General features: G+C 40.7%; 1 protein-coding gene across 3 annotated transcripts in view; it reads left to right on the top strand.

Moving 5' to 3' along the window:
* MYRIP (myosin VIIA and Rab interacting protein) overlaps positions 1 to 27,174 on the top strand; it is a 219,180-nt gene that overhangs the window by 15,763 nt on the left and 176,243 nt on the right. For all 3 annotated transcript variants that reach the window (XM_073811061.1, XM_019946888.3, XM_073811060.1), the window contains exon 2: positions 24,898 to 25,041. In XM_073811061.1, coding sequence (XP_073667162.1) covers positions 24,932 to 25,041 — 110 coding nt within the window. In that variant the 5' untranslated portion in view covers positions 24,898 to 24,931. The remainder of the gene's footprint in view (positions 1 to 24,897; positions 25,042 to 27,174) is intronic.

The following is a 27,174-nucleotide window of genomic DNA, read 5'->3' as shown; positions in this document are numbered from 1 at the left end:
GTACAACCCAGAACATAGTTGACTACCTGGCATTAATTTTCTTCAAATGATTCTCCCCCAGATTCATGGAAAAACTCCTCAAATAATTATCTTTCCAGTGGGAATGGATGTCTTACAGTGTTTCTGTTTTTCCTATTAGAAACGTGAGAAATTCACTTAATTGCGAGACACAAAGGCTGAATCTTGTGTTTTTCCCCTTTTAGAATCGTTATTCTGAAGTGGTCTCAGAAATAAGGTTTTGGGACTTGGGAGGACGGTATTCAGTACCTAATATTTACATCAGATAAACCCGATAAAAGTGAAGAATTTTAAGAAAATGCCATCCATCTGTAGCATGAGGAGTTTGAAGTACATAGCACTTGTTTCTCAGGTAGGGACTTAACGGAAAATCATCTAGTTAGCACATAAACAGGTTTTGTTTTTAAAAGAGTATAAAATTGTTTGGAGGGGATCTTCAAGATGGCAGAGGAGTAAGACGTGGAGATCACCTTCCTCCCCACAAATACATCAAAAATACATGTACATGTGGAACAACTCGTACAGAACACCTACTGAACGATGGCAGAAGATCTCAGACTTCCCAAAAGGCAAGAAAATCCCCCACGTACCTGGGTAGGGCAAAAGAAAAAACAGAGACAAAAGAATAGGGACGGGATATGCACCTCTGGGAGGGAGCTGGAAAGGAGGAAAAGTTTCCACACACTAGGAAGACACTTCACTGGCGGAGATGGGGGGTGGGAGGGGGTAAGCTTTGGAGCCATGGAGGAGAGCACAGCAGCAGGGGTGCAGAGGGCAAAGCAGAGAGATTCCCACACAGAGGATCAGTGCCGACAAGCACTCACCACCCTGAGATGCTTGTCTGCTCACCCACCAGGGTGGGTGGGGGCTGGGAGCTGAGGCTTGGGCTTTGGAGGTCAAATCCCAGGGAGAGGACTGGGGTTGGCTGCGTGAACACAGCCTGAAGGGGGCTAGTGCGCTGCAGCTAGCTGGGAGCGAGTCCGGGAAAAAGTTTGGACCTGCCTAAGAGGCAAGAGACCATTGTTTCGGGGTGTGCGAGGAGAGGGGATTCCTTCCCTGTCTGCCCACAGAAGGCAAAGCACCGCCTAAATGAGCTCCAAAGATGGGCGCGAGCCACGGCTATCAGCCCGGACCCCAGAGATGGGCATGAAACACTAACACTGCTGCTTCAGCCATCAAGAATCCTGTGTGCAAGCAAAGGTCATTATCCACACACACCCCAGGAGTCTGTGCAGCCCTCCACTGCCAGGGTCCCGTGATCCAGGGACAAGTTCCCCGGGAGAACGCATGGTGTGCCTCAGGCTGTTGCAACGACACGCGGCCTCTGCGCCACAGGCTCGCCCCGCATTCCAATTATAACTACCGTACCCCTCCCTCCCCCAAGCCTGAGTGAGCAAGAGTCCCCTAATCAGCCGCTGCTTTAACCCCATCCTGTCTGGGTGGGAATAGATGCCTGAGGGCGACCTACATGCAGAGGGGCCAAAACCAAAGCTGGATGCCGGGAGCTGTGTGAACAAACAAGAGAAAGGGAAATTTCTCCGTGCAGCCTCAGGAGCAGCAGATTAAATCCCCACGGTCAACGTGATGTATCCTGCATCTGTGGAATGCCGTAATAGACAACGAATCAACCCCAAATCGAGGCCGTGGACTTTGGGAGCAACTGTAGACTTGGGATTTGCTATCTGTGACTGATTTGTTTCTGATTTTTATGTTTACTTAGTTTAGTTTTTAGCGCTTGTAATCACTGGTAGATTTGGTTATTGGTTTGGTTGCTCTCTTTTGTTTTTTTAAATTATTTTTTAATTTTAATTTCTTTCTTTTTTTCTCCATTTTCTTCTGAGCCATGTGGCTGACAGGGTCTTGGTGCTCCAGCCTGGTTTCAGGCCTGAGCCTCTGAAGTGGGAGAGCCAAGTTCAGGACACTAGCCCACCAAAGACCTCCCAGCCCCACATAATATCAATTGGAGAGAGCTCTCCCAGAGATCTCTGTCTCAACGCTAAGACCCAGCTCCACCCAACGGCCAGTAAGCTCCAGTGCTAGATGCCCCATGCCAAACAACCAGAAAGATAGGAACACAACCCCACCCATTAGCAGAGAGGCTGCCTAAAATCATACTAAGTTCACAGACACCCCAAAACACACCACTGGACACGGCCCTGCCCACCAGAAGACAAAATCCAGCCCCACCCACCAGAACACAGGCACCAGTCCCCTCCACCAGGAAGCCTACACAAGCCACTGAACCAACCTCACCCACTGAGGGCAGACACCAAAACAAACGGGAACTACGAACCTGCAGCCTGTGAAAAGGAGACCCCAAACACAGTAAGTTAAACAAAATGAGAAGATGGAGAAATATGCAGCAGATGAAGGAGCAAGGTAAAAACCCACCAACCAAACGAAGAGGAAATAGTTAGTCTACCTGAAAAAGAATTCAGAGTAATGATAATAAAGATGATCCAAAATCTTGGAAATAGAATGGAGAAAATACAAGAAACGTTTAACAAGGACCTAGAAGAACTAAAGAGCAAGCAAACAATGATGAACAACACAATAAATGAAATTAAAAATTCTCTAGAAGGAATCAATAGCAGAATAACTGAGGCAGAAGAACGGATAAGTGACCTGGAAGATAAAATAGTGGAAATAACTACTGCAGAGCAGAATAAAGAAAAAAGAATGAAAAGAACTGAGGACAGCCTCAGAGACTTCTGGGACAACATTAAATGCACCAACATTTGAATTATAGGTGTCCCAGAAGAAGAAGAGAAAAAGAAAGGGCTGAGAAAATATTTGAAGAGATTATAGTTGAAAACTTCCCTAAAATGGGAAAGGAAATAGTCAATGAAGTCCAGGAAGCACAGAGAGTTCCATACAGAATAAATCCAAGGAGAAACACTCCAAGACACATATTAATCAAACTCAAAAATTAAATACAAAGAAAACATATTAAAAGCAGCAAGGGAAAAGCAACAAATAACATACAAGGGAATCCCCATAAGTTAACAGCTGATCTTTCAGCAGAAACTCTGCAAGCCAGAAGGGAGTGGCAGAACATATTGAAAGTGATGAAAGGGAAAAACCTATACCAAGATTACTCTACCCAGCAAGGATATCATTCAGATTTGAGGGAGAAATTAAAATCTTTACAGACAAGCAAAATTTAAGAGAATTCAGCTCCACCAAACCAGTGTTACAACAAATGCTAAAGGAACTTTTGTAGGCAGGAAACACAGGAGAAGGAAAAGACCTACAAAAACAAACCCCAAACAATTAAGAAAATGGTAATAGGAACATACATATTGATGACTACCTTAAATGTAAGTGGATTAAATGCTCCAACCAAAAGACATAGACTGGCTGAATGGATACAAAAACAAGACCCATATATATGCTGTCTATAAGAGACCCACTTCAGACCTAGTGACACATACAGACTGAAAGTGAGGGGATGGAAAAAGATATTCCATGCAAATGGAAATCAAAAGAAAGCTGGAGTAGCAATTCTCATATCGGACAAAATAGACTTTAAAATAAAGACTATTGCAAGAGACAAAGAAGGACACTGCATAATGATCAAGGTATCAATCCAAGAAGAAGAAATAACAATGGTAAATATTTATGCACCCAACACAGAAGCACCTCAATACATAAAACAAATGCTAACAGCCATAAAAGGGGAAATCGACAGTAACACAATAATAGTAGGGGACTTTAACACCCCACTTTCACCAATGGACAGATCATCCAAAATGAATATAAACAAGCAAGCACAAGCTTTAAATGATACATTAAACAAGATGGATTTAATTGATATTTATAGGACATTCCATCCAAAAGCAACAGAATACACTTTCTTCTCAAGTGCTCATGGAATATTCTCCAGGATAGATCATATTTTGGGTCACAAATCAAGCCTTGGTAAATTTAAGAAAAGTGAAATCATATCAAGTATCTTTTCTGACCACAACACTATGAGACTAGATATCAACTACAGGAAAGAAAACTGTAAAAAATACAAACACATGGAGGCTAAAAAATACACTACTAAATAACCAACAGATCACTGAAGAAATCAAAGAGGAAATTAAAAAATACCTGGAAACAAATGACAACGAAAACATGATGACCCAAGCCTGCGGGATGCAGCAAAAGCAGTTCTAAGAGGGAAGTTTATAGCAATACAATCCTACATCAAGAAAAAAAGAAAAATCTCAAATAAACAATCTAAACTTACACCTAAAGAAATTAAGGAAAGAAGAACAAAATAATCCCCAAAGTTAGCAGAGGAAAAAAATCATAAATATCAGATCAGAAATAAACGAAAAAGAAATGAAGGAAACAATAGCAGAGATCAATAAAACTAAAAGGAGGTTCTTTGAGAAGATAAACAAAATTGATAAACCATTAGCCAGACTCATCAAGAAAAAAATGCAGAAGACCCAAATCAACAGAATTAGAAATGAAAAAGGAGAAGTAACAACTGACACTGTAGAAATACAAACAATCATGAGAGATTACTAAAAGGAACTATATGCCAATAAAATGGACAACCTGGAAGAACTGGAGAAATTCTTAGAAAAGCACAACCTTCCAAGACTGAACCAGGAAGAAATAGAAAATATAAACAGACCAATCACAAGCACTGAAATTGAAACTGTGAGTAAAACTCTTCCAACAAACAAAAGCCCAGGATCACATGGGTTCACAGGCAAATTCTATCAAACATTTAGAGAAGAGATAACACCTATCCTGCTCAAACTCTTCCAAGATGTAGCAGAGGGAGGAACACTCTCAAACTCATTCTACGAGGCCACCATCACCCTGATACCAAAACCAGACAGAGATTCTACAAAAAAAAGAAAAATATAGGCCAATATCACTGATGAATATACATGCAAAAATCCTCAACAAAATACTAGCAAACAGAATCCAACAGCACATTAAAAGGATCATACACCATGATCAAGTGGGGTTTATCCTAGGAATGCAAGGATTCATCAATATACGCACATCAATCAATGTGATACACCATATTAACAAAGTGAAGGATAAAAACCATAAGATAATCTCAATAGATGCAGAGAAAGCTTTTGACAAAATTCAACACCCATTTATGATAAAAACTCTCCAGAAAATAAGCATAGAGGGAACCCACCTCAACATAATAAAGGCCATATATGACAAACCCACAGCAAACATCATTCTCAATGGTGAAAAACTGCAACCATTTCCTCTAAGATCAGGAACAAGACAAGGTTGCCCTCTCTCACCACTATTATTCAACATAGTTTTGGAAGTTTTAGCCACAGCAGTCAGAGAAGAAAAAGAAATAAAAGGAATCCAAATAGGTAAAGAAGAAATATAACTGTCACTGTTTGCAGATGACATGATACTATACATAGAGAATCCTAAAGATGCTACCAGAAAACTACTAGAGCTAAAAATGAATTTGGTAAAGTAGCAGGATACCAAATTAATGCACAGAAATCTCTGGCATTCCTTTATACTAATGACGAAAAATCTGAAAGAGAAATTAAGGAAACACTCCCATTTACCATTGCAACAAAAAGAATAAAATACCTAGGAATAAACCTACCTAAGGAGACAAAAGACCTGTATGCAGAAGACTATAAGACACTGATGAAAGACATTAATGACGATACAGAGAGATGGAGAGATATACCATGTTCTTGGATTGGAAGAATCAACATTGTGTAAATGACTCTACTACCCAAAGCAATCTACAGATTCAGTACAATCCCTATCAAACTACCACTGGGATTTTTCACAGAACTAGAACAAAAAATTTCACAATTTGTATGGAAACACAAAAGACCTTGAATAGCCAAAGCAATCTTGAGAAAGAAAAACGGAGCTGGAGGAATCAGGCTCCCTGACTTCAGACTATACTACAAAGCTATGGTAATCAAGACTATGGTAATCAAGACAGTATGATACTGGCACAAAAACAGAAATATAGATCAATGGAACAGGATAGAAAGCCTAGAGGTAAACCCACGTTCATATGGTCACCTTATCAGTGATAAAGGAGGCAACAATATAAAATGGAGAAAAGACAGCCTCTTCAATAGGTGGTGCTGGGAAAACAGGACAGCTACAGGTAAAAGAATGAAATTAGAATACTCCCTAACACCGTATACAAAACTAAACTCAAAATGTTTAAAGACCTAAATGTAAGGCCAGACACTATAAAATTCTTAGAGGAAAACACAGGGAGAACACTCTATGACATAAATCACAGCAAGATCCTTTTTGACCCACCTCCTAGAGAAATGGAAATAAAAACAAAAATAAACAAATGAGACCTAATGAAACTTAAAAGCTTTTGCACAGCAAACGAAACCATAAACAAGACCAAAAGTCAACCCTCAGAATGGGAAAAAATATTTGCAAATGAAGCAACTGACAAAGGATTAATCTCCAAAATATACCAGACTCATGGAGATCAGTATATATATATATAAAAAAATCCAATCCAAAAATGGGCAGAAGACCTAAATAGCCATTTCTCCAAAGAAGATATACAGACTGCCAACAAACACATGAAAGGATGCTTAAGATCACTAATCATTAGAGAAATACAAATCAAAACTATAGTGAGGTATCACCTCACACCGGTCAGAATGGCCATCATCAAAAAATCTACAAACGATAAATGCTGGAGAGTGTGTGGAGAAAAGGGAACCCTCTTGCACTGTTGGTGGGAATGTAAATTGATACAGCCATTATGGAGAACAGTATGGAGCTTCCTTAAAAAAACTAAAAATAGAACTACCATATGGCCCAGCAATCCCACTACTGGGCATATACTCTGAGAAAATCATAATTCAGAAAAGTCATGTACCACAATGTTCATTGCAGCACTATTTACAGTAGCCAGGACATGGAAGCAACCTAAGTGTCCACTGACAGATGAATGGATAAAGAAGATGTGGCACATATATACAATGGAGTTACTCAGCCATACAAAGAAATGAAATTGAGTTATTTGTAGTGAGGTGGATGGACCTAGAGTCTGTCATACAGAGTGAAGTAAGTCAGAAAGAGAAAAACAAATACCGTATGCTAACACATATATATGGAATCTAGAGAAACAAAAACAATGGTTCTGACGAACCTAGGGGCAAGACAGGAATAAAGACGCAGATGTAGAGAATGGACTTGAGGACACGGGGATGGGGAAGGGTAAGCTGTGACAAAGTGAGAGAGTAGCATTGACATATATACACTACCAAATATAAAATAGCTAGCTAGTGGGAAGCAGCTGCGTCACACAGGGAGATCAGCTCGGTGCTTTGTGACCACCTACAGGGGTTAGATAGGGAGAGTGGGAGGGAGATGCAAGAGGGAGGGGATATGGGGATATATGTATATATATAGCTGATTGCTTTACAGCAGAAACTAACATAGCATTTTAAAGCAATTATACTCCACTAAAGATGTTAAGAAAATAATTATTCAGATAACAAAAAAAAATTGTTTGGGGTTCAGTGTAGAGGCAAAGACCTAATTTTAGAGTAAAGAGGTGCCCCCAGTGAGCCTGCACAAATAAGATGACTCAGCAGTAGGCCTGACGGCATCTGTGCCATTCAGGTGGCTTCACTATTTAGATGTTGTTCTTCAACTAGATGCCTGAAAATGTGTCTCAGGGGGCTTAATATTCTTAACCTTAAACGTAGTCATTTTATTTCTGGGAATCTAGCCTAAGGGGAAAAAATTCTTAACGTGGAAAACCCTTATGCACAAAGATGTTTATCATAATTTTCTATGAAATAGTCCACAATTGGAATCAACCCAGAGGTACAACACTACGAGCAGGTCAGTAAGTAGCCATTAGGAGTGATGTAGCCATTAGGAGTGATGCTTGAAAGTGATTGCACCAACATGAAAAAAATGCTGGAGATAAAGAGTTTAGTGAAAAAAGATGCATACTTCTGTGTATAATAGGACAAAAATAACAACGTTCCCTACAAAAAGTGGGGGAAATGAGACTTAAATGAACCAATGGGTTGGCACTCGTTGTATATTTTTGATGCTGTCAGGTGATTAATCTTCTTTTATGATATTATCATATCGTTCAAATTTTCATAAATGGGAACTTGGGGGTATTGAAAACTACACAGAAACTGTAAAGGAAAAACTCAAAAGAATGAGGTGGGCAGAGAGCTGTTAGAGGTTCCTTCTGATGAGCTCCTGGCCTGGATTGTTCCCCTTCAATAACTGTTTTGCAGAATTGAGAGTCCAGAAGCAAGTGATAGCAAAGAGATGGCTCAGGAAAGGGGTCCCGGCCAGACCAGGTTGGGGTGCACATTGTTAGCGGATCATCTCCCACCCATGTCTGTGGAAATTCAGAGCAGGGCCATGTGCTTTCTTTCTGAGTTCTCCTCTGTCTGGCACATCACTGGGTCCAAGTGGGCACCAAGCAGTGTTTGCTGACTTTAGAATCAGTGGGGAGAAACTATAGCAAATTCCATCGGCCACATTACGGAATATTTACGTTATGCTTTTAGTGTGTTACCTTTGGATTTTGAGGAAAACAAGACAATTTGGCTGGAGAGGGTGTGGAGAAAAGGGAAACTTCTTACACTGTTGGTGGGAATGTAAATTGGTGCAGCCACTGTGGAGAACAGTATGGAGGTTCCTCAAAAAACTAAAAATAGAATTACCATATGACCCAGCAATCCCACTCCTGGGCATATATCCAGACAAAACTATAATTCGGAAAGATACATGCATTGCATGTTCGTAGCAGCACTATTTACAATACCCAAGACATGGAAACAACCTAAATGTTCATCGACAGATGAATGGATAAAGAAGATGTGGTATTTATATATACACAATGAAATATTACTCAGCCATAAAAAGAATAAACTAATGCCATTTGCAGCATCATGGATGGACCTAGAGATGATCATACTAAGTGAAGCAAGTCAGAAAGAGAAAGACAATTACCATATGATATCACTTATATGTGGAATCTAAAATACAACACAAATACAATACATTTACAGCTCCATTTACCAGGACATGGGAACAACCTAAGTGTCCGTCGACAGATGAATGGATAAAGAAGATATGGCACATATATACAATGGAATATTACTCAGCCATAAAAAGGAACGAAATTGAGTTATTTGTAGTGAGGTGGATGGACCTAGAGTCTGTCATACAGAGTGAAGTAAGTCAGAAAGAGAAAAACAAATACTGTATGCTAACACATATATATGGAATCCAAAAAAAAAAAAAGGTTCTGAAGGACCTAGGGGCAGGACAGAAATAAACACGCAGACGTAGAGAATGGACTAGAGGACATGGGGAGGGGGAAGGGTAAGCTGGGACGAAGTGAGAGAGTAGCACGGACATATATACACTACCAGATGTAAAACAGATAGCTAGTGGGAAGTATCCGCATAGCACAGGGAGATCAGCTCGGTGCTTTGTGACCACCTAGAGGGGTGGGATAGGGAGGGTGGGAGGGAGACACAAGAGGGAGGAGATATGGGGATATATGTACACATATAGCTGATTCACTTTGTTATACAGCAGAAACTAACACACCATTGTAAAGCAATTATACTCAAATAAAGGTGTTTAAAAAAGTTATGTTTAAAAAAAATAATAAAATAATATATAACACAAATGAACTTATCTATGAAACAGAAACAAACTCACAGATATAGAGAACAGACTTGTGGTTGCCAAGGGGGAGAAGGGGCTGGGGGACAGATGGATTGGGAGTTTGGGATTAGCAGATGCAAACTGTGATATATAGGATGGATAAACAACAGTGTCCTACTATATAGCACAGGGAACTATATACAGTATCTTCTGATAAACCACAATGGAAAAGAATATGAAAAAGAATATGTATATATATATATGTGTATAACTGAGTCACTTTGCTGTACAGCAGAGATTAATACAACATTGTAAATCAACTATACTTCGTTAAAATTTTTAAAAATGAAGACAATTTGTTTTCCATTTCTATCCAATTTGAATTAAATATCCATTGTCATTACTACTCAGTGCTAAACTACATTCCCTGCCTTCTGTAGTCCTTCTCAAGTGCTGAACCACTTTATTTAAAATAAAACTTAAGGGACTTCCCTGGTGGCGCAGTGGTTAAGAATCTACCTGCCAATGCGGGGGATACGGGTTCAATCCCTGGTCCGGGAAGATTCCACATGCTGCAGAGCAATTAAGCTCATGTGCCACAACTACTGAGCCTGCACTCTAGAGCCTGTGCGTCACAACTACTGAAGCCCGCACGCTCTAGGGCCCGCGTGCTGCAACTACCGAGCCCACGTGCTGCAAGTACTGAAGCCTGCACGCCTAGAGTCCATGCTCTGCAACAAGAGAAGCCACTGCAATGAGAAGCCCGTGCCCCACAACGAAGAGCAGCCCCCGCTCGCCGCAGCTAGAGAAAGTGCATGCAGCAACAAAGACCCAACACAGCCCCCCCCCACAAAAAAAAAGAACAAGCTAATAAAAAAAACAAAATAAAATAAAGCTGCAGCTTTTTGGTTAGCTTCTGCTTCAGAGTTCTATAATCTTGTCTAGAGATTTCTATAGCACACCTTTAATTATCTTTGAAGTAGCTAACTTTAATTAAAGTATGTGTCTCTGAACCTCCTGCCGATGTGAAGACGTGTTACTGAAGTATAGCTGGGTTGGTGAAACCCGCCAAGGAGCAGGCTAATGTTGAAGATCATTAAACAATTTCCCTCCTGCCATGGTACTGAACTGTAGATTTCTGTTTCCTTTTTTATTGCCTAGAGCAACCTTGCTCTCCTCTTTTTTCTCTATCCAATAGGACATTATCTAGGATCAAATCTCTTTTTTAATATTATTGCTTACATATGTTTGAGTATAACCGCAGTCTGAAAGGCTTAGCTGAGCACAATATTTTACTGTAAGCCTTTCCATTTGAAACTATTTTCCTTTTGAAAAATGTACACTGCAGTCCAGTTCAAACATTTATTTCAACTTTTACTATATTGAAGCTTCAAAAAAAGAAAGAAAGAAACCTATTTATTGCACTCAGGCCTTGGGTCATTGCAGACACCACAGCATTCAAAAAGATCAGGTCACAGAGGTGTTTTGAAGATCATCTGGTCCAGAGGTAGAAAACTGCTGGATCAGAAGTCATCAGTAGGTCATCCCACCAGGTGATGTGGTACATCGGTGAGATAAGTGAATTCCATGGACGTGAGTCCATGGCCAAACTTTGTTTGCTGTAAATGAGTTTCTTGGTCAGCCACAACATGCTGCGGGGAGCCATGACAGTGAATCGAGTATTCTGTAAGTGATGGATAAAGGTGCAGGCATAGATGGAAATTTTATACATATGTATTCCAGGAAGGACTCACTAACCCATTTATGACATAAGATCTAGTGCAATCACTCTGCCACCAGGTGACTGGCTGGCTTCCCCCCATCCACAGCTCAGCACTCGTCTCTGGTGTTGGGAAGATGGGTCCTCAGCAGTGATGACAGGCAGATTAGGCCTGCAAAGAGGAAGTCTGTGAGATTGGACCCATGTGTAGCCACGTTGTTGGACCCTCCTGCCATGTCAATTTTGTACAAGGGCTCACTGAATAAGCACTGGGGAAGAGGCTGCCTCACCTCCTCGGGTGTCCTCTTGTCCACCGGATTGTTGAGAACTTCCGCATAGATATTCAAATATCATCACACTCTGCTTCTCTGAGAGATCTGCACACACCTCTTCCTCAAACTTCCTTGTCATTGATCTCCCAAACCTGTTCTTTTCCCATCTGCCGTTCTGTTGGCTACTGTCCACGAATTGATGTCTGTTCCATTCTTCCAGACATCTCTCGGTCCAGACGATGTGGAAGATCAGTATACAGCTTGAAATCCTGCCCACCAGCAGGGTGACCCCTCACTGCTATCCTTCAGGGTCACCCCTGACTGGGGCTGTAATGCTACAGCTGTCCACTTCGGGCAGGTGTCAGTGATTTCTTACAGAATCATCCACAAATCCAGACTGAGGTTTTTCCTCTTATGTTGGTTGATCACCAGGAACTTTCTATGAGGACGTAGCTGTGGATTGAGGGAGAGGAGACATAGCAGCAGACATAGGAGACATGGGAGTCTGAGTCACCTGCCCATGCAACTTACACCTTCTGGAACAGATTGGGTCTAAGTTCTTATATAGCACTTCCACTTGACATTGGGTCCCTACTGTGCACGCCAAGCCTAACAAGCAGCTCAGAGCTAGCTTCTGCTGGTCACATGGTCACTTGATGTCCCCTAGTTAGGCATTCAGTACCAGGGCCTGGTAGCAAGCATGAGCTATTTCTCAAAAGGAGAATAGTTACCTGTAGAGGAGGGTGTAGTTCTGCTTTAACACACCCTTGAAAGCCTTTGCGGTGCTTCTCCTAGAGCTGCCCAGAGGTCCTGTATGGCATCTCTCTTTGCTGTGGACACTTTGATATCATTGCATCTGTTGGGTCCTGCATAAACCAAGGGACAGAGCCTCGGGTAGTGCCGCCTGGACTGCTTACATATAAATTGATACTTCTAAGTAAGTACCTGATAATAATTTGCTCTCTTTGGAAGGTAAATATTCTCTAGCTCTGGGCCCCACTCAAAACTGGATGCTTACAGTTTACATAGTAAATGGCTGACAGCAGCATACTTGTACGTTTCTATGTGTCGTCTCCAAAATGCAAAAACTCCCGCCAAGCTTCAAGCCTCTGTTTTTACTGAAAGGCTAACTGATGATTAAAATAATAACAATAACAATAAAACAACAGCTGTAGACAGTCTAGAACAACCCATCAGAGAAACAACAAGCTAAACTATGTGGTTGGGACTGAGGCTGCTGCTGGAGAGGCAGTGTGCTGATTCTGTCTCACTCTAGGGCCTGGAGGAGGCGCTGCTTAGGGCACAGATGTCTGGTCTTGGCACACCGGGCTTGAATTACAGTGGGAGCTGGTTTAGAAACTGACTTTTTACCACACGTTTGAAAAGTACCCCTCATTTGGGAGTTTACTATTTCCATACATTTCATTTCCTCTTTAAGATGTTATCTCTATTTCTTTGTCTTCCTTTAGCTTATTGAGGCCATTTTGCTCTCTACTCACGTATAGACTATATCTCTGAGTTTCAAAGTCATTTATTGAGTTTTAGACATTTGGTAGGCATTTTGGATGATCTTATTTGGCACAGAATAGTTGACACTTAGTAACAGCACTGTGGCAGGACTTGGTGAAATTTGGCAAGAGTTCTTTTTGATAGGCTGCTCTCAGATCAATCAATCAACAAACAAATGTCACCAACCCACAAGTAACAGCTGAGCATGCCACTCATGACAAAGGACAAAGAAGACCAGTTCCCCCTTTACATAGTTATAGTCCAGACACCAGACCAGCCCCCATGGCAGAGCCCAGCCTAGAAGGACTCTGTGTGTACTGGTCTTTATTGCCAAGAGCAGTAAAGCCTGCCCCTCCTGCCAAATGCCATCTTGGGAAGGAGGAGGGAGAGGGAAGGAGCTGCCCATTGGGAGGTGAACTTTGACCTGCCTGAACATTTTCCAAGAGGCAAGAGTTTAATCAAGGAGTAAATAGGCAGCTTTGAGTCATTTTCTCTGCTTTCTTCTCAACTTCGAGCTCCCACCTAGACAACTGCAGTAGCTTCCAGGTGACTGCCTCTGTCCCTGTTCACCTCCATCCCAGCTTCCCACCACGACCCGTGTGAGCCCAGGAAAGCACAAACGCTGTTATCTCGGGTTGCTCGCCTGTTTAGGACCCTAAAGTGGCTCCCAGGGCCCTCGGGTGAAGTCCAAGCTCTTTAACAGAGCTTCACAGACTCCCTCTGCAATCCTGCAGCAGACATATTGAGTGATATGCCCATCGCTAAGGGAAGCTTCTGCCTGTGCTCCTCCCTCAGCCTGGATACCTGCCAACCCTTGCCCCACCTAAGGGCCCTGGCCGAGGCAGGACCGACACCCGGAAGTCTCTCCATCTCTGGCTCCTGCCCTCCCTCTTTCCCCTGATCCAGGGGCAGTGACTCCCAGCCCATTCCTCAGGTAGCCCTTACCACTTTGGGCCTGATTTATCCTTTATCCTTTATCGCCAGCTGTCCCAGCCTTGAAGGTGTGAACAAACAGTACTCACCCTGGGTCCTAAGATTAAGTCCCAATGTGCGTGACTAGGGGAACCCTCTGAGGTTTACATACTAAAAACCCAGGCTCTGCAGCTGTTATTTGCTTACACTGTAATTGTGCTGTTTACATATAAATTGATACTTCTAAGTAAGTACCTGATAATAATTTGCTCTCTTTGGAAGGTAAATATTCTCCTTTTCTCATCTACTATTCACTGTCTTAATCCCTGTGTTTTGAGAACAAATGGAATGGTAAATTTTAGCCTACCATGTTTGATCACAAATTTGGAATTGATGAAGTCTGAATTAGTGAAGTTTTAATGCGTATTTTTTCACAGTCTTATGTGGTCAAGTTCCAAATGCAGCCAGCTGTCAACTCTTATCTTGACACACTTTTATTACAGTCAGAAGAAGTGTACCAGACTTTTATATATAGAGGGAGCAAAGAGCATCATTATCCAGTTGAAACTGAAGAGGAAATTCTCAGTGGGCTGAAGAGCTGTGTATTTTTATCGAGTGTTCATTAGCTGTCCTCTGTGCAAGGGATCAACGTGAAAACACCCAAAGGATGGGAAGCAGACAGAGAAAAAGCACAAAAGGCAGGAGAGGCACTGCAGGGCTTCCACTGTGACCAAAGGCTCAGAAAACAAAAGCAGGGGATTGTAGGCATTGCTCTAATTCAAGATGGCAGAGAAATGCACTGGGCTCTACTACAGACCTGTTAGTTTGGTCATTGCAGATAAGGCCAGAAAAATGCAATCAAGGTTTATAAACCAGGTCATTTATTTGCCAGTCATGTGTAATGTGTATATGTGTCTGTATTAGCCAGAGTTTCCAGAAAAACAGAACCAATAGGATATGTGTGTCTCTCTCTATATGTGTGTGTGTGTATATGTATAAAATAAAAAAGATTTATTATAAGGAATTGGATCACATGACCATGTAGGCTCACAAATCCCAAGATATGCAGCTGGAGACCCAGGAGAGCCAGTGATGTAGTTACAGTCTGAGTCGGAAGCCTGAAAACCAGGAGAACCAATGGTTTAATTTCAGTGTGAAGGCCTGTACTGTAGCAGTAGTGAAGGCCCCTTTGTGAACTCTGCTGGGCATACCTGGGGCTACTGGGAAGCACATAGTAAGAGGCTGACAGCTATGTAGCTTTCAATTTAGACCAGGTTTTCTCAACCTTGGCATTGACATTTTGGACCAGATAATTCTTTGCTGCGGGGAGCTGTCCTGTGCATCATAGGATGTTCAGTAGCAACCCCTGGCCTCCACCCGCTCGATGCCAGTAACACACCCCTATTAGAAACAACTAAAAATTTCCCCAGATATTGCTGATTATCTCCTGGGAGGCAATATGGTGCTCAGTTGAGAACGACTGGTTTAGTCTCCAGTTTTATTTCCCTTCCACCCCCTCCTCCTGCTAACTCCTTCCACTCTGTGCTCAGGGGGTGTGTGTGCCCATCTAATACCATTTGAAATATCTCCCAATACCTGTTGCCAGCAGAGGCTGTGGCAGCAGCTCCCCCACTTTTACCATCCTTACTTCTGAAGAAGTTTCCACCGGGATCTAATAGGTAGAAAATGCCGTCAACTCTCAAATGGATGGGGATAATGAGATCTCCCCACCAATTTTCAACTTCTAGAGCTGCTCTCATTTGCCAGAAATAAAATCATAGTATCACTTCTGTTTAATGGGGAAGGAAGTTTTGCCTCAAATACCATGAGCTTGGAGTCTCCATGAGGTATCAGGAGGGTCAGTGGTTCAGATGGAGGTCACAGGGGCTATAAGAGCTGATGCCTGGCAGTCTCAGGGTGATGGCATCCAGACTATAGGAAGCCATAGGTTCCCTGTGCAGCTAGGCTTGGAGCTGATCTGGCTTCTCTGCAGATCTGACCCCTTTTCTGCAAGGGTCCCTTGTAGAATTTTAGTCTGCAGAGTATGCCTGGGGACAGCCATTCATAGGCCAGAAGGAATTACTTTTTAAATTTTTTCATTCATTTAGCAATCAAGGTTGTATTGGATTCTCTCGGCCCTTACATTTCCATATGAATTTTTGGATCAGCTTGTCAGTTCTTGCAAAAAAAGAAGCTGGGATTTTGATAAGAATTGTGTTGAATCTGTAAATCGATTTTGAAAGTTCTGCTATCTTAACATTGTCTTCCAATCGATGGGATGTGTTTCCTGTGTTTAGTGTATAAGTCTTAAACTTCTTGTGATAAAATTACTCATAAGTATTTTATTTTTTTGATGCTATTGTAAATAGAACTGTTTTCTTAATTTCGTTTTTTGAAGTGTTCATTTATAGTGTATAGAAATATGATTGATTTGTGTATACTGATCTCGCATCTTGCAACCTTGCTGATCTCAGTTTTTTGGTTTTAATTGGTTTTGTGTATGTGTATTCCTTAGAATTTTCTATATATGAGATTAATGTTTTCTCTGAATATAGATAATCCCAATTTTTCCTTCCCAATTTAGATGCTTTTTAGTTCTTTTTCCTGCCTGTTGCCCTGGCTAGAACCTCCGGTACAATACTGAATAGAAATGGTAAAAGTGACAATCTTGCTGTGTTCACGACATTTGGGGGGAAAGCATCTATTCATTCACATTGAGTATGATATTGGCTGTGAGTTTTTTGTAGACAGCCTTAATCAATTCAAGAAAGCTCCCTTCTATTCCTAGTTTATTGAGTATTTATATCAGAAAGAGTATTGGATTCTATCAAATGCTTTTCTGTATTAAGATTATGTGATCTTTGTCCTTTATTCTATTAATATGCTATATCATATTCATTGATTTTCACATGTTCAACCAACCTTGCATTCCTGGCATAAATCCCACTTTGTTATGGTGTACATAATCCTTTTTTGTATGTTGCTGGATTTTGTTTGCTAATATTTTGTTGAGGATTTTTTCATCTATATTCATAAGGGATATTGGTTTATAGTTTTATTTTATTGTGATATCCTTGTGTTTTTGGTATCAGGATAATACTGGCTTCTTAAAATGGGTTAAGAAGTGTTTCCTCCTATTCTATGTTTTGGGGAAGAGTTTGTGAAGGATTGGTGTTAATTTTTCTTTAAATGTTTGATAAAATTCACCAGTGAAGCCACCTAACCCTTCGCTTTTCTTTGTGGAAGTTTTTGATTACTAATTCAAAATCTTACTAGTTATAGATATATTCAGGATGTCTATTTTGTCTTGAGTTAGTTTTTGTAGGTGTCTTTCTAGGATTTTTTTCATTTCATCTAGGTTATCTAATTTTCTGGCATACAACTGTTCACAGCATTCCTTTGTAATCCTTTTTATTTCTGTAAAGTCAATAGTGATGGCCCTCTTTCATTCCTGATTTTAGTAATTTGAATCTTTTGTTTTTTTCTTGGTCAGCCTTGCCAAAGGTTTGTCAATTTTATTGATCTTTTCAAAGAACTAGCTTTGGGTTTTGTTGACTTCTCTCTATTGTTTTTCTATTCCATTGATTTGTCTTTATTATTTCCTTCCTTCTGCTTACTTGGGTTCAGTTTGCTTTTTTTTTTTTTTTCCAGTCTCTTAAGGTAGAAGGTGAGGTAATTGATTTGTGATGCTTCCTTTTTAATATAGGTGTTTATAGCTATAAATTTACCCCAAGCACTGGTTTAGCTGCATCCCATAAGTACATGTGTTTTCATTTTTATTTATCTCAAGGTATTTTCTTATTTCTCTTGACCCTTTGGTTATTTAGAGTACATTGTTTAATTTCCATATACATGTGAATGTCCCAGATTTCTTTCTGTTATTAATTTCTAATTTTCTTCCATTGTAGTTAGAGAACAGATTTTATATTATTCAACTCCTTTAAATGTATTGAGATTTATTTTACAGCCTAATATATGGTCTATCTGGAGAATATTCCACATACACTTGAGAAGAATATATGTTGTACCATCACGTAGAGTGTTCTGTAGGTGTCTGTTAGATCTAGGTAGCTTATAATATGGCTTAAATCTTCTATATCCTTGCTGATGTTTTGCTAGTTGTTCTATCTATTATTGAAGGTTGATATCGAAATCTCTAATGATTATTGCTGAATTGTCCATTTCTTCCTTTAATTCTGCCAGTCTTTGCTACAAAGACTTCCTTTAGTATTTCTTGTAAGGCAGGTCTGCTAGTGATAAAGTCTCTCTGTTTTTGCTTATCTGGAATGCCTTAATTGTCTTAATTTATCCTTCATTTTTGAAGGATACTTTTCTGGATATAGAATTTTTGGATAAAGTCCTTTCCTTTCAGTTCTTTGAATATATCATCTCAATACCTTCTGGCCTCCAAGATTCCTGATAAGAAGTCAGCAGTTGACCTTATTGAGGATCCCTCATGTGTGATGAGTCATTTTCTGTTTTACTTTCAAGATTCTGTATTTTCTTTGGCTTTTGACCATTTGACTATGATGTGTCTAGATGTGCATTCTTTGAATTTATCCTACCTAGAGTTTGTTGAGCTTCTTGGATGAGCAGATTAACACTTTTCATCAAATTTGGGAAGTTATCCACCATAATTTATTCAGTATTCTTCAATTCCTTTTTCTCACTCCTGTTAATATCATTCCCAGGAGATAGAATCTAACATCCAGTATGGGTCAGGTGACACCCCTGGTCCAATCAGCTGTGCCCTGGTGGTGTGACCATGTCTCCTCTGGGCCATTCCTGTGTTCAGGTAAAGGATGAATCTCGGAGAATGGGCTGTTCATAGCAGGAATAACACCCTTGAAGGTGAAGATCAGTGAGTCTTACAGCCCAAGCACCACTTGCTCCAAAGAAAGTCACAGTGAAAGTACATATCGGACCATTTGTGCTTTTTTTCTTTCCTTCCCAGGCAAGTTCTTTTCCTTTTTTACCCCCTGATAAAAAATGCCTTAAATGGGATAGCCCTAACATTTCGATTCCTTTGTAGGAATAAGAAATTTCTTTTCAGTTCTAGTCAAGATCTAGCCATGGTCAAAGAGGGAAGCCCTAGCAGTATTTACCCTTTATTACTCTTAGGACTTTGGACAGTCCAAGTTAATCTCTGTACTTCTCTCTTTGTATTAGGTGCATCATCATCATCATCATCACCACCACCACCACACACACACACACACACACACACACACACACGCACACACACACACACACACACTGTGTATTTGTAAAGATCCCATGCATGCATTTGTCCTTGACTCATCTGTTCTAGGTTCCTTTCTAGAATGTCGCTTGTGTAGACATTGACCTTTCATTATGAACCTCCCATTATGTATGTATTTCATATTCTTGGAATGTCTGTTTTTTTTCATTTGCAAGGTTGTGCTTACTAGTTTCCTACAGAAGTATCTGTATCCTTCCTCTAGTTGTTCTAGCCAAGAATAGTATAAACAATTCTACCTTTATTTTGGTTTTCTATCTTTAAATTTGTTTCCATTTGCTTTCCTTTTTAAGTCATCAGCTTCTTCTAAAGCTCATATAACTCTGTAGCTTCTTATGATAATCGCATAAAAACCCCAGCTAAATCAATTCAGTAATTATATTAGAGTAGTTACTGGAATTTGTCATCATGGGATGGACTTATGGCAATAATTCCCCAATAGTCATTTCTTTGGATGTTAAGAGGTAGCTGTTATTAAAGAAAGAGGTATCTGTAGACAAATGCATTTGAGAACTACAGGGATAAACAAAATCAGACTGGTTCTTTAGTGACAGACTTCTTAGAGGTTCTGATAAGCTTATATGCACTGTGTATCCCTCAGAGGGCAATACAGTTTGAGGCATTTCTCACCTTTATTTCATCACAGAGCTCTCCTTTCTCAGCTCGCTTGTGGGAACAGTGACCTGAGAAACACACATTAGGGAAATGGTGATATAATTAAATCTTGAAGTTTATTAATTTTCTCATTACTAAATTTTAAAATGTATTCTCTCTGCTACCATCTTAGTTGAGTATAAACCAGAGAAATCCAGGGGCAGGAGCACGGGTCTGGAAGTCAGAGCATCTGAACTGGTTTTGTGTCTGGGGAATCACTTCCCTTTGGGCAATGAAAGAGTCATACTTTTGTGACCTTTGACTCATGGACATTGAGGCTTTTCCAGCCCTAACGATGCTCTTTCTCTTGTGCAGGGAATCTAATTGTGTTTCCTGTAGAAAAGGGAAGAAGCTTTTACCATTTCCCAAAAAGGGTTTCTCATTATTCTCTGTCTTATCCATTTACAGCTACTTTATTTATTTCTTTACAGAAACATTTACCCCTCTTGAGTCCTGATCATTCTTTTTAGATTTGATATGATCAGAGCTGTCACTTCTGTCTTGTACTAACTGGGCATCTTAGAATCTCATTTGGAATTCTCAGGAACCAAAAGCCAGTGAAGTGAAATGAAGGGGGCAGGCATGTCACCTTCTGGGAAACTCCAAAGTGCCATTATCACCTTTAATGGGGTGTTTGAAAGCAAGAAGTCGGTCTGCATTTTCCCTGTGCCCTCTAATCTGTTTCTCCCTGCTCATCGGGAGACTAGAAGATGGCAGCTATGAAGCTTCCCCTTTCCTGAGCAGCCTAGGGGTGGGACCTTATTTCTAATTCACTCCCTCAGACCAGCAGGTGCTCTAGGCACTCTCCCCACCCATAATGTGATTATCCCTAGCCAAATCTTTTCTCTCCTCCACAGAGGTCCCATTTTGTTCTGTATAGTTTTATCACATTTATTCCTAAAAATATATGTATTCTTGACTTTCTGCGTTTTTGAACTTTATATAAAAGGAGTCATACTGTTTGTATGCTGTACATGCATATATATGTGGCTTCTCTATCTCAACAGCATGTTTTTAAGATTCATCTATGTGGAATATACCTTCAGAATGTTCTTTTTCCTTGCACTGGAGTATTCCATTGGTATGAAACAAGTATACAATATTTGTTTATCCTTCTTCCCGCTTGTGGATGTTTGGGGTGGTTTACAGGTTTTACTTATTTGTTTTATTTTATTTTTTGCTATTTTGAATGTGACGATTACTAATGTTCTTCTGTTAGGCTGAACTATGTGAAATAATAAGCATTTTTATAGGCTCCTATTTATTTCCTATGATTCAACCCGATTCCTATCTGTTGGTGCATATTTGCAAGATTATATCTGAGGAATATACCTAGGTGTGGCAGAAATGCTAATGCATAAGGTACATGTATCTTCAACTTTGAAAATGATGCCTAATTGTGTTATAAAGAGATTGTACCAATTTTTACTCACTCTATCAAAATTGTCCCACCTCCTGTCAACACTTGATAAAGATGATTTTGGTGGGTGTGAAATATGGTTTTCATTGCAATTCTCTAGCTACCAATGATATTAAGCATCTTTTTATATGTGTATTTGCCATCTCTGTTTCTTATTCTGTATAAAAATGTGGAAATGACTTTGGAACTGGCTAAGGGTAGAGGGTGGAAGAGTTTTGAGGTGTATGTTAGAAAAAGCCTAGGTTGCCTTGAGGAGACTATTGGTAGAAATATGGATGTTAAAGGTGATTATAGTGAGGTCTCAGGAAGAAAAGTGGAGGGACTTCCCTGGTGGTCCAGTGGTTAAGACTCTGCACTTCCACTGCAGGGGGCACAGGTTCGATCCCTGGTGGGGGAACTAAGATCCCACATGCGGGGCGGTGTGGCCAAAAAGTAAAATAAAATAAGAAAGAAAAGAGGAGAGCTGCAGAGAAAGCTTCTCTCATGTTAGAGAACACATATATCATCATGAACAGAATGTTGGTAGAAATGAATGTTAGAAGTACTGGTCTCAGACGGAAATGAGGAAGATGTTATTGGAAACTGAAGGAAAGCTGTTCCTTGTTATAAAGCGGCAGAGAATTTGGTTGAATTGTGTTCTAGTGTCTTGTGGAAAGTAGAATTGTAAGTGATGATGAACTTGGATATTTAGCTGAGAAGAATTCTAAAATAAGTATTAAAGACTGGTTTGTCCTTGCTGCTATAATAAGATGTGAGACGAGAAAGGTAAATTGAAGAAGGAATTGTCACACTAAAGGAACCAGAACGTGCAGATTTGGAAAATTCTGTCTATCCATATTGCAAAAGTGAGAAAGTCTGTCTGTAGAGAGCAACAGGGGTGTGGCTGGACAACCATTTGCTAAAGAGATTAGAGTGTGGCTCACGGATCCAGTCAACCATTGCAGCAGAAGCCGGGAATAGAGACGCAGTTATTCAGGACAGATCTGTAGAGAACCTCTTGTCTGATGGCTTGGCCCCTGTGAACTGCATGGGAAGCTGACAAAGTTTTTGAGAATTCATATCAACAGAAACATTGCCAGCTTAGACTAAACAGAGACAGGACAAATGAGGGAAGGCTGCTGGATTTCTGAGAGTCTACAGGATGGGCCAGTAGAGCTATTTGCCTACAAACATGGATTATCCTTCAGGACAAGGGAAGAATGATCCTGAAGACAAATCAGAGGTCTGCAGGGGTGCCGCTGTCACCATGACCTGGGGAATGGGGCTGTCCCTCCTCAATTACCAAGGGTGGGCCAAGCTGCTGTGGCTACACCCAGGGCCAAGGGGGTGGCACAGCCACCCTGGCGGGCTCAGAGGACAGAGCATGGAGCCCAGGAGGATTATCCTTGAGCCTTAAACAAACAAAACAAAACAGAAACAGGCTCATAAATACAGAGAACAAACTGGTGGTTGCTGGAGAAGAGGGGGTCGGGGGAACAGATGAAATAGGTGAAGGGAAGAAGAGGTACAAACATCCAATTATAAAATAAATTAGTCACGGGGATGTAAAGTACACACAGGGATAATAATTATTAAAAGAATAACAAATCAGAGACTATGCATGGAGAAAAGTACACATAGAGAACATGGTTAATAATACTGTAACAACTTTGTATGGTGACGAAGGTAACTGGACTCATTGTGGTGACTATTTCATAATGTGTAAAAATATCGAATCACTATGGGGTACACCTGAAACTAATACAGTACTGTATGTCAAGTATAACTTAATAAAAAAAATTCTAATGGAATTTGCCCTGCTTTCAGACTTGCTTGAGACCTAAGACTTCTTTCTCCTTTCCAATTTCTCCCAGCTAGAATGGAATGCCTATCCCATGCCTGCCTCACTGTTGTATTTTGGTAACTGGTAACTTGTCTGGTTTCACAGGTTCACAATGGGAAATGAATTTTGCCTCAGGATGAATCATACCTCAAGTCTCACCTATACCTAATTTAGATAATAATGAGATGAGAATTTGGACTTCGAGTTGATGCTGCAATAGGTTGGGACTGTGGTGGCTGTTGGGATGGGGTGAACATAATTTACATGTAAGAAGGACAAGATATCTGGGGGAGCAAGGTGAAGTGTTACAGGTTGAGTTGTGTCCCCTGCCAAATCCATACGTTGGAGTCCTAACCCCAGTAACTCAGATTGTGACTGTGTTTGGAAGATAGGACATTTAAAGAGGCAGTTCAGTTGAAATGAAGGTGTTAGGGTGGACCCTAATCCAATATAATTGGTGTCCTTATAAGAAGGAAAACTTCAGACATAGGTGTGCACAGAGGGAAGACCATGTGAAGACACATGGAGAAGATGGCCATCTATAAGCCACGGAGAGAGGCTTCAGGAGAAGTCAACTCTGCCGACATCTTGATCTCAGACTTCTAGCCATCAAGACTGTGAGAAAATACATTTATGTTATTTAAGCCACCTAGTCTGTGGTGCTCTGTTACAGCAGCCCTAGCCGATTAATACACCTACCTAGGGGCTTCCCTGGTGGCGCAGTGGTTGAGAGTCCGCCTGTCAATGCAGGGGACACGGGTTCGTGCCCCGGTCTGGGAAGATCCCACATGCCACGGAGCGGCTGGGCCCATGAGCCATGGCCGCTGAGCCTGCGCGTCCGGGCCTGTGCTCCACAACGGGAGAGGCCACAACAGTGAGAGGCCCGCGTACCGCAAAAAAAAAAAAAAAAAAAAAAAAAGAGTTTCCCATGATTTTTAGGTATGCACTGCTGGGAGGTGTGTCTTTGAAATATCATCTTTTCTAGTTCTGAGAAAATGTCTAAAAAGATTATTTTACTATATATATATTTTTTGCAGAGGAGAGTTTACTGATTTCTAGTTTATATTTCATAGTCATGTGATAAAAACTTCAAGGGATATAGTATATATAGGATTTTTTTTTACATTTTTATTTATTTATTTGGCCTGACCATGCGGTTTGTGGGATCTTAGTTCCCAGACCAGGGATTGAACCCGGGCCCCCAGCAGTGAAAGCCCAGAATCTTAACCACTGGACCACCAGGGAATTCCCCTATGATTTTTTTTAAAGTATGATTTATTTTATCTTACAATTATGTGTGATATTTAAAATTTGAAACTTTAGAAACCATAGAACTTTAGAAGTTTTAGATATTGTCTTCTGGTGTTTTGTGGAAATCCACACCAGGTCTCATGTATGCTTCATTCTATCAAAAAGAATAATTTATCTATTTTTTCTAATTTAAGAGTTGGGCTAAATGACACCGTTGATGACCAGTTACCTTCTCTTTTTCTCCACAGTCTTGCTGAAGTTGTCTGTAAATATTTGCTGAGTATGAGAGCAGAGCAGGATACGATCTTATGTAAACACTGTGTCTAATTTTGTTTAATAACAACATTGGTTGATTTTATCCATGGAGGACTTTTATCTTGCCCTCAATTTGTGGTCTCTCCTTTGATTTCTCAGGTCTCGTTCCATTTTCTGTGTTTGGTGTTAAGTCATGGGGAGGAAGCTGGACCTGTCTGGTCTGACCGATGATGAAACAGAGCATGTTCTCCAGGTGGTTCAGCGAGACTTCAATCTCCGAAAAAAAGAGGAAGAGCGGCTCAGGTGAGATGCTTCTATTTCCCACCTGGGTACAGTGAACCATATGTGGACAAGTGAAACAGGCTTCCTGAGTGTTCCTTGCTGCCAGCCCTACACTCAAAGTCTTTATGTCATGTAAACACACAGAAGAAGAATGTCCTTCTCTTGGTAGTCAGGCTGGCCAGCTTCAACACTGGGCATCACAATGTCAGCTCAGAAATGAGACTGTTCACACTCGCAGTCAAGTTTGTGTTCAGCTGCTCACCCTGTAAATTATTAGCTCTAGAATGGATGGAGTTCGTGCTGACGGTGGCTGTTTCAAGCTTGCTCCTGGCTTTAATTTTCTTGTCGGCAGGTACTACTGAAGAATAACCAAAGTGTTATATAAATAGGAGAATTAGATTCATAGCTGTACAATCTTCTGTTAGAGCTCTCAGCTACCATGGTGCAGGAGGAAAGCTCTGAAGACCTGGTACAAGGAAAGTGACCACCAGGCTGGGATGGGGTTACCTGGCTCAGCATCACCCTCCTCATTTTATAGAGGGAAAAGCTGAGACCCAGAGAGGGGGGCCTTGTGACTCCTCTGCAGTTGGTATTTCCTCGTGGGATGTTCTTGGAAGTACTGTTGCTGCCTAAATTTGGAAGAAGTCAGAGTGATGGAAATGCGGTCATGTGTTGGGGTTTGTGTGTTAGAACCTGATGGCAAGTCATCATGAGCTCCCCTCCTCCATAAACCTGTTTTCCCTTGGGATTCCACAGGTTTGTCATGGCACTGTCTCCTTCCTTAGCCACGGAGCTCAAAATCTCAGTCTTTATAATTCCTCCCCTGACTTGGGTCCCACACAGGGCAGGGCCAGGCCCTGTTGTTTCTGCCTCCTCAGCGTCTCTCCCAGCCCTATCCCAGTCCAGCTTTCATGACTTTTCATCCCAGTCGTTGCAGTAACCTTCTCTATGATCCTCCTGCCTCCAGTCCTCCAGGGTGGTGCCCCATTTCAGCTGTAACCATGCCCTTTCCCACTCTGCTTAAAATTGACATGGGTTGTTTTCCTTTGCCCTTGGAGTTTCTCAGACATTCTGTTTCTGTAGGATATTTACCTCCCTTACTTGTAAGTACTCTAGTGTAATTTACTTTATTTCCACCATGTTTTTTTCCCATATCATATATATTTAATATGTGCTTATTAGATGGAAGACAAGAAATCTGTTAATTGTTATTTGATTTAAAAACCATGTGCCACAAAAAAGATATATGGATCAGTGGAACAGAATAGACAGCCCAGAAATAAACCCACACATTATGTGGGTTTAAATGTGTGAACCCACATTAATGTGTGAATAAACTTCACACATTAATTGAAGGTCAATTAATCTTCAACAAAGGAGGCAAGAATATACAATGGGAAAAAGACAGTCTCTTCAGTAAGTGGTGCTGGGAAAGTTGGACAGCCTCATGTAAATCAATGAAGTAAGAATACACCCTCTTGCCATGCACAAAAATAAACTCAAAATGGCTTAAAGACTTAAACATAAGACATGATACCATAAAACTCCTAGAAGAGATCATAGGCAAAACATTCTCTGACATAAATCATACTAATGTTTTCTTAGGTCAGTCTCCCAAGGCAATAGAAATAAAAACAAAAATAAATAAATGGGACCTACTCAAACTTACAAGCTCTTGCATGGCAAAGGAAACCTTAAACAAAATGAAAAGACAACCTATGGAATGGGAGAAAATATTTGCAAATGATGCGACTGACAAGGGCTTACTTTCCAAAATATACAAACAGCTCATACAACTCAACAACAAAAACCAAACAACCCACTTGTAAAATGGGCAGAAGACCTAAATAGACAGTTCTTCAAAGAAGAAATATAAATGGCCAATAGGCACATGAAAAGATGCTCAACATTGCTAATTATTAGAGAAATGCAAATCAGAACCTCACACCGGGCAGAATGGCCATCATTAAAAAGTCTACAAATAACGAATGCTAGAGAGGGTGTGGAGAAATGTGAACCCTCCTACACTGTTGGTGGGAATATAAGTTGGTACAGCCACTATGGAAAACAGTATGGAGGTTCCTCAGAAAACTAAAAATACAATTACCATATGATCCAGCAATCCCACTCCTGGGCATGTATCCAGACAAAACT

Source organism: Tursiops truncatus, chromosome 10 (genome assembly GCF_011762595.2).
Source record: "Tursiops truncatus isolate mTurTru1 chromosome 10, mTurTru1.mat.Y, whole genome shotgun sequence".
Classification (NCBI taxonomy): Eukaryota; Metazoa; Chordata; class Mammalia; order Artiodactyla; family Delphinidae; genus Tursiops; species Tursiops truncatus.
Note: the sequence above shows the minus strand (reverse complement) of the source record. Positions and strands in the feature narration are given on the sequence as shown.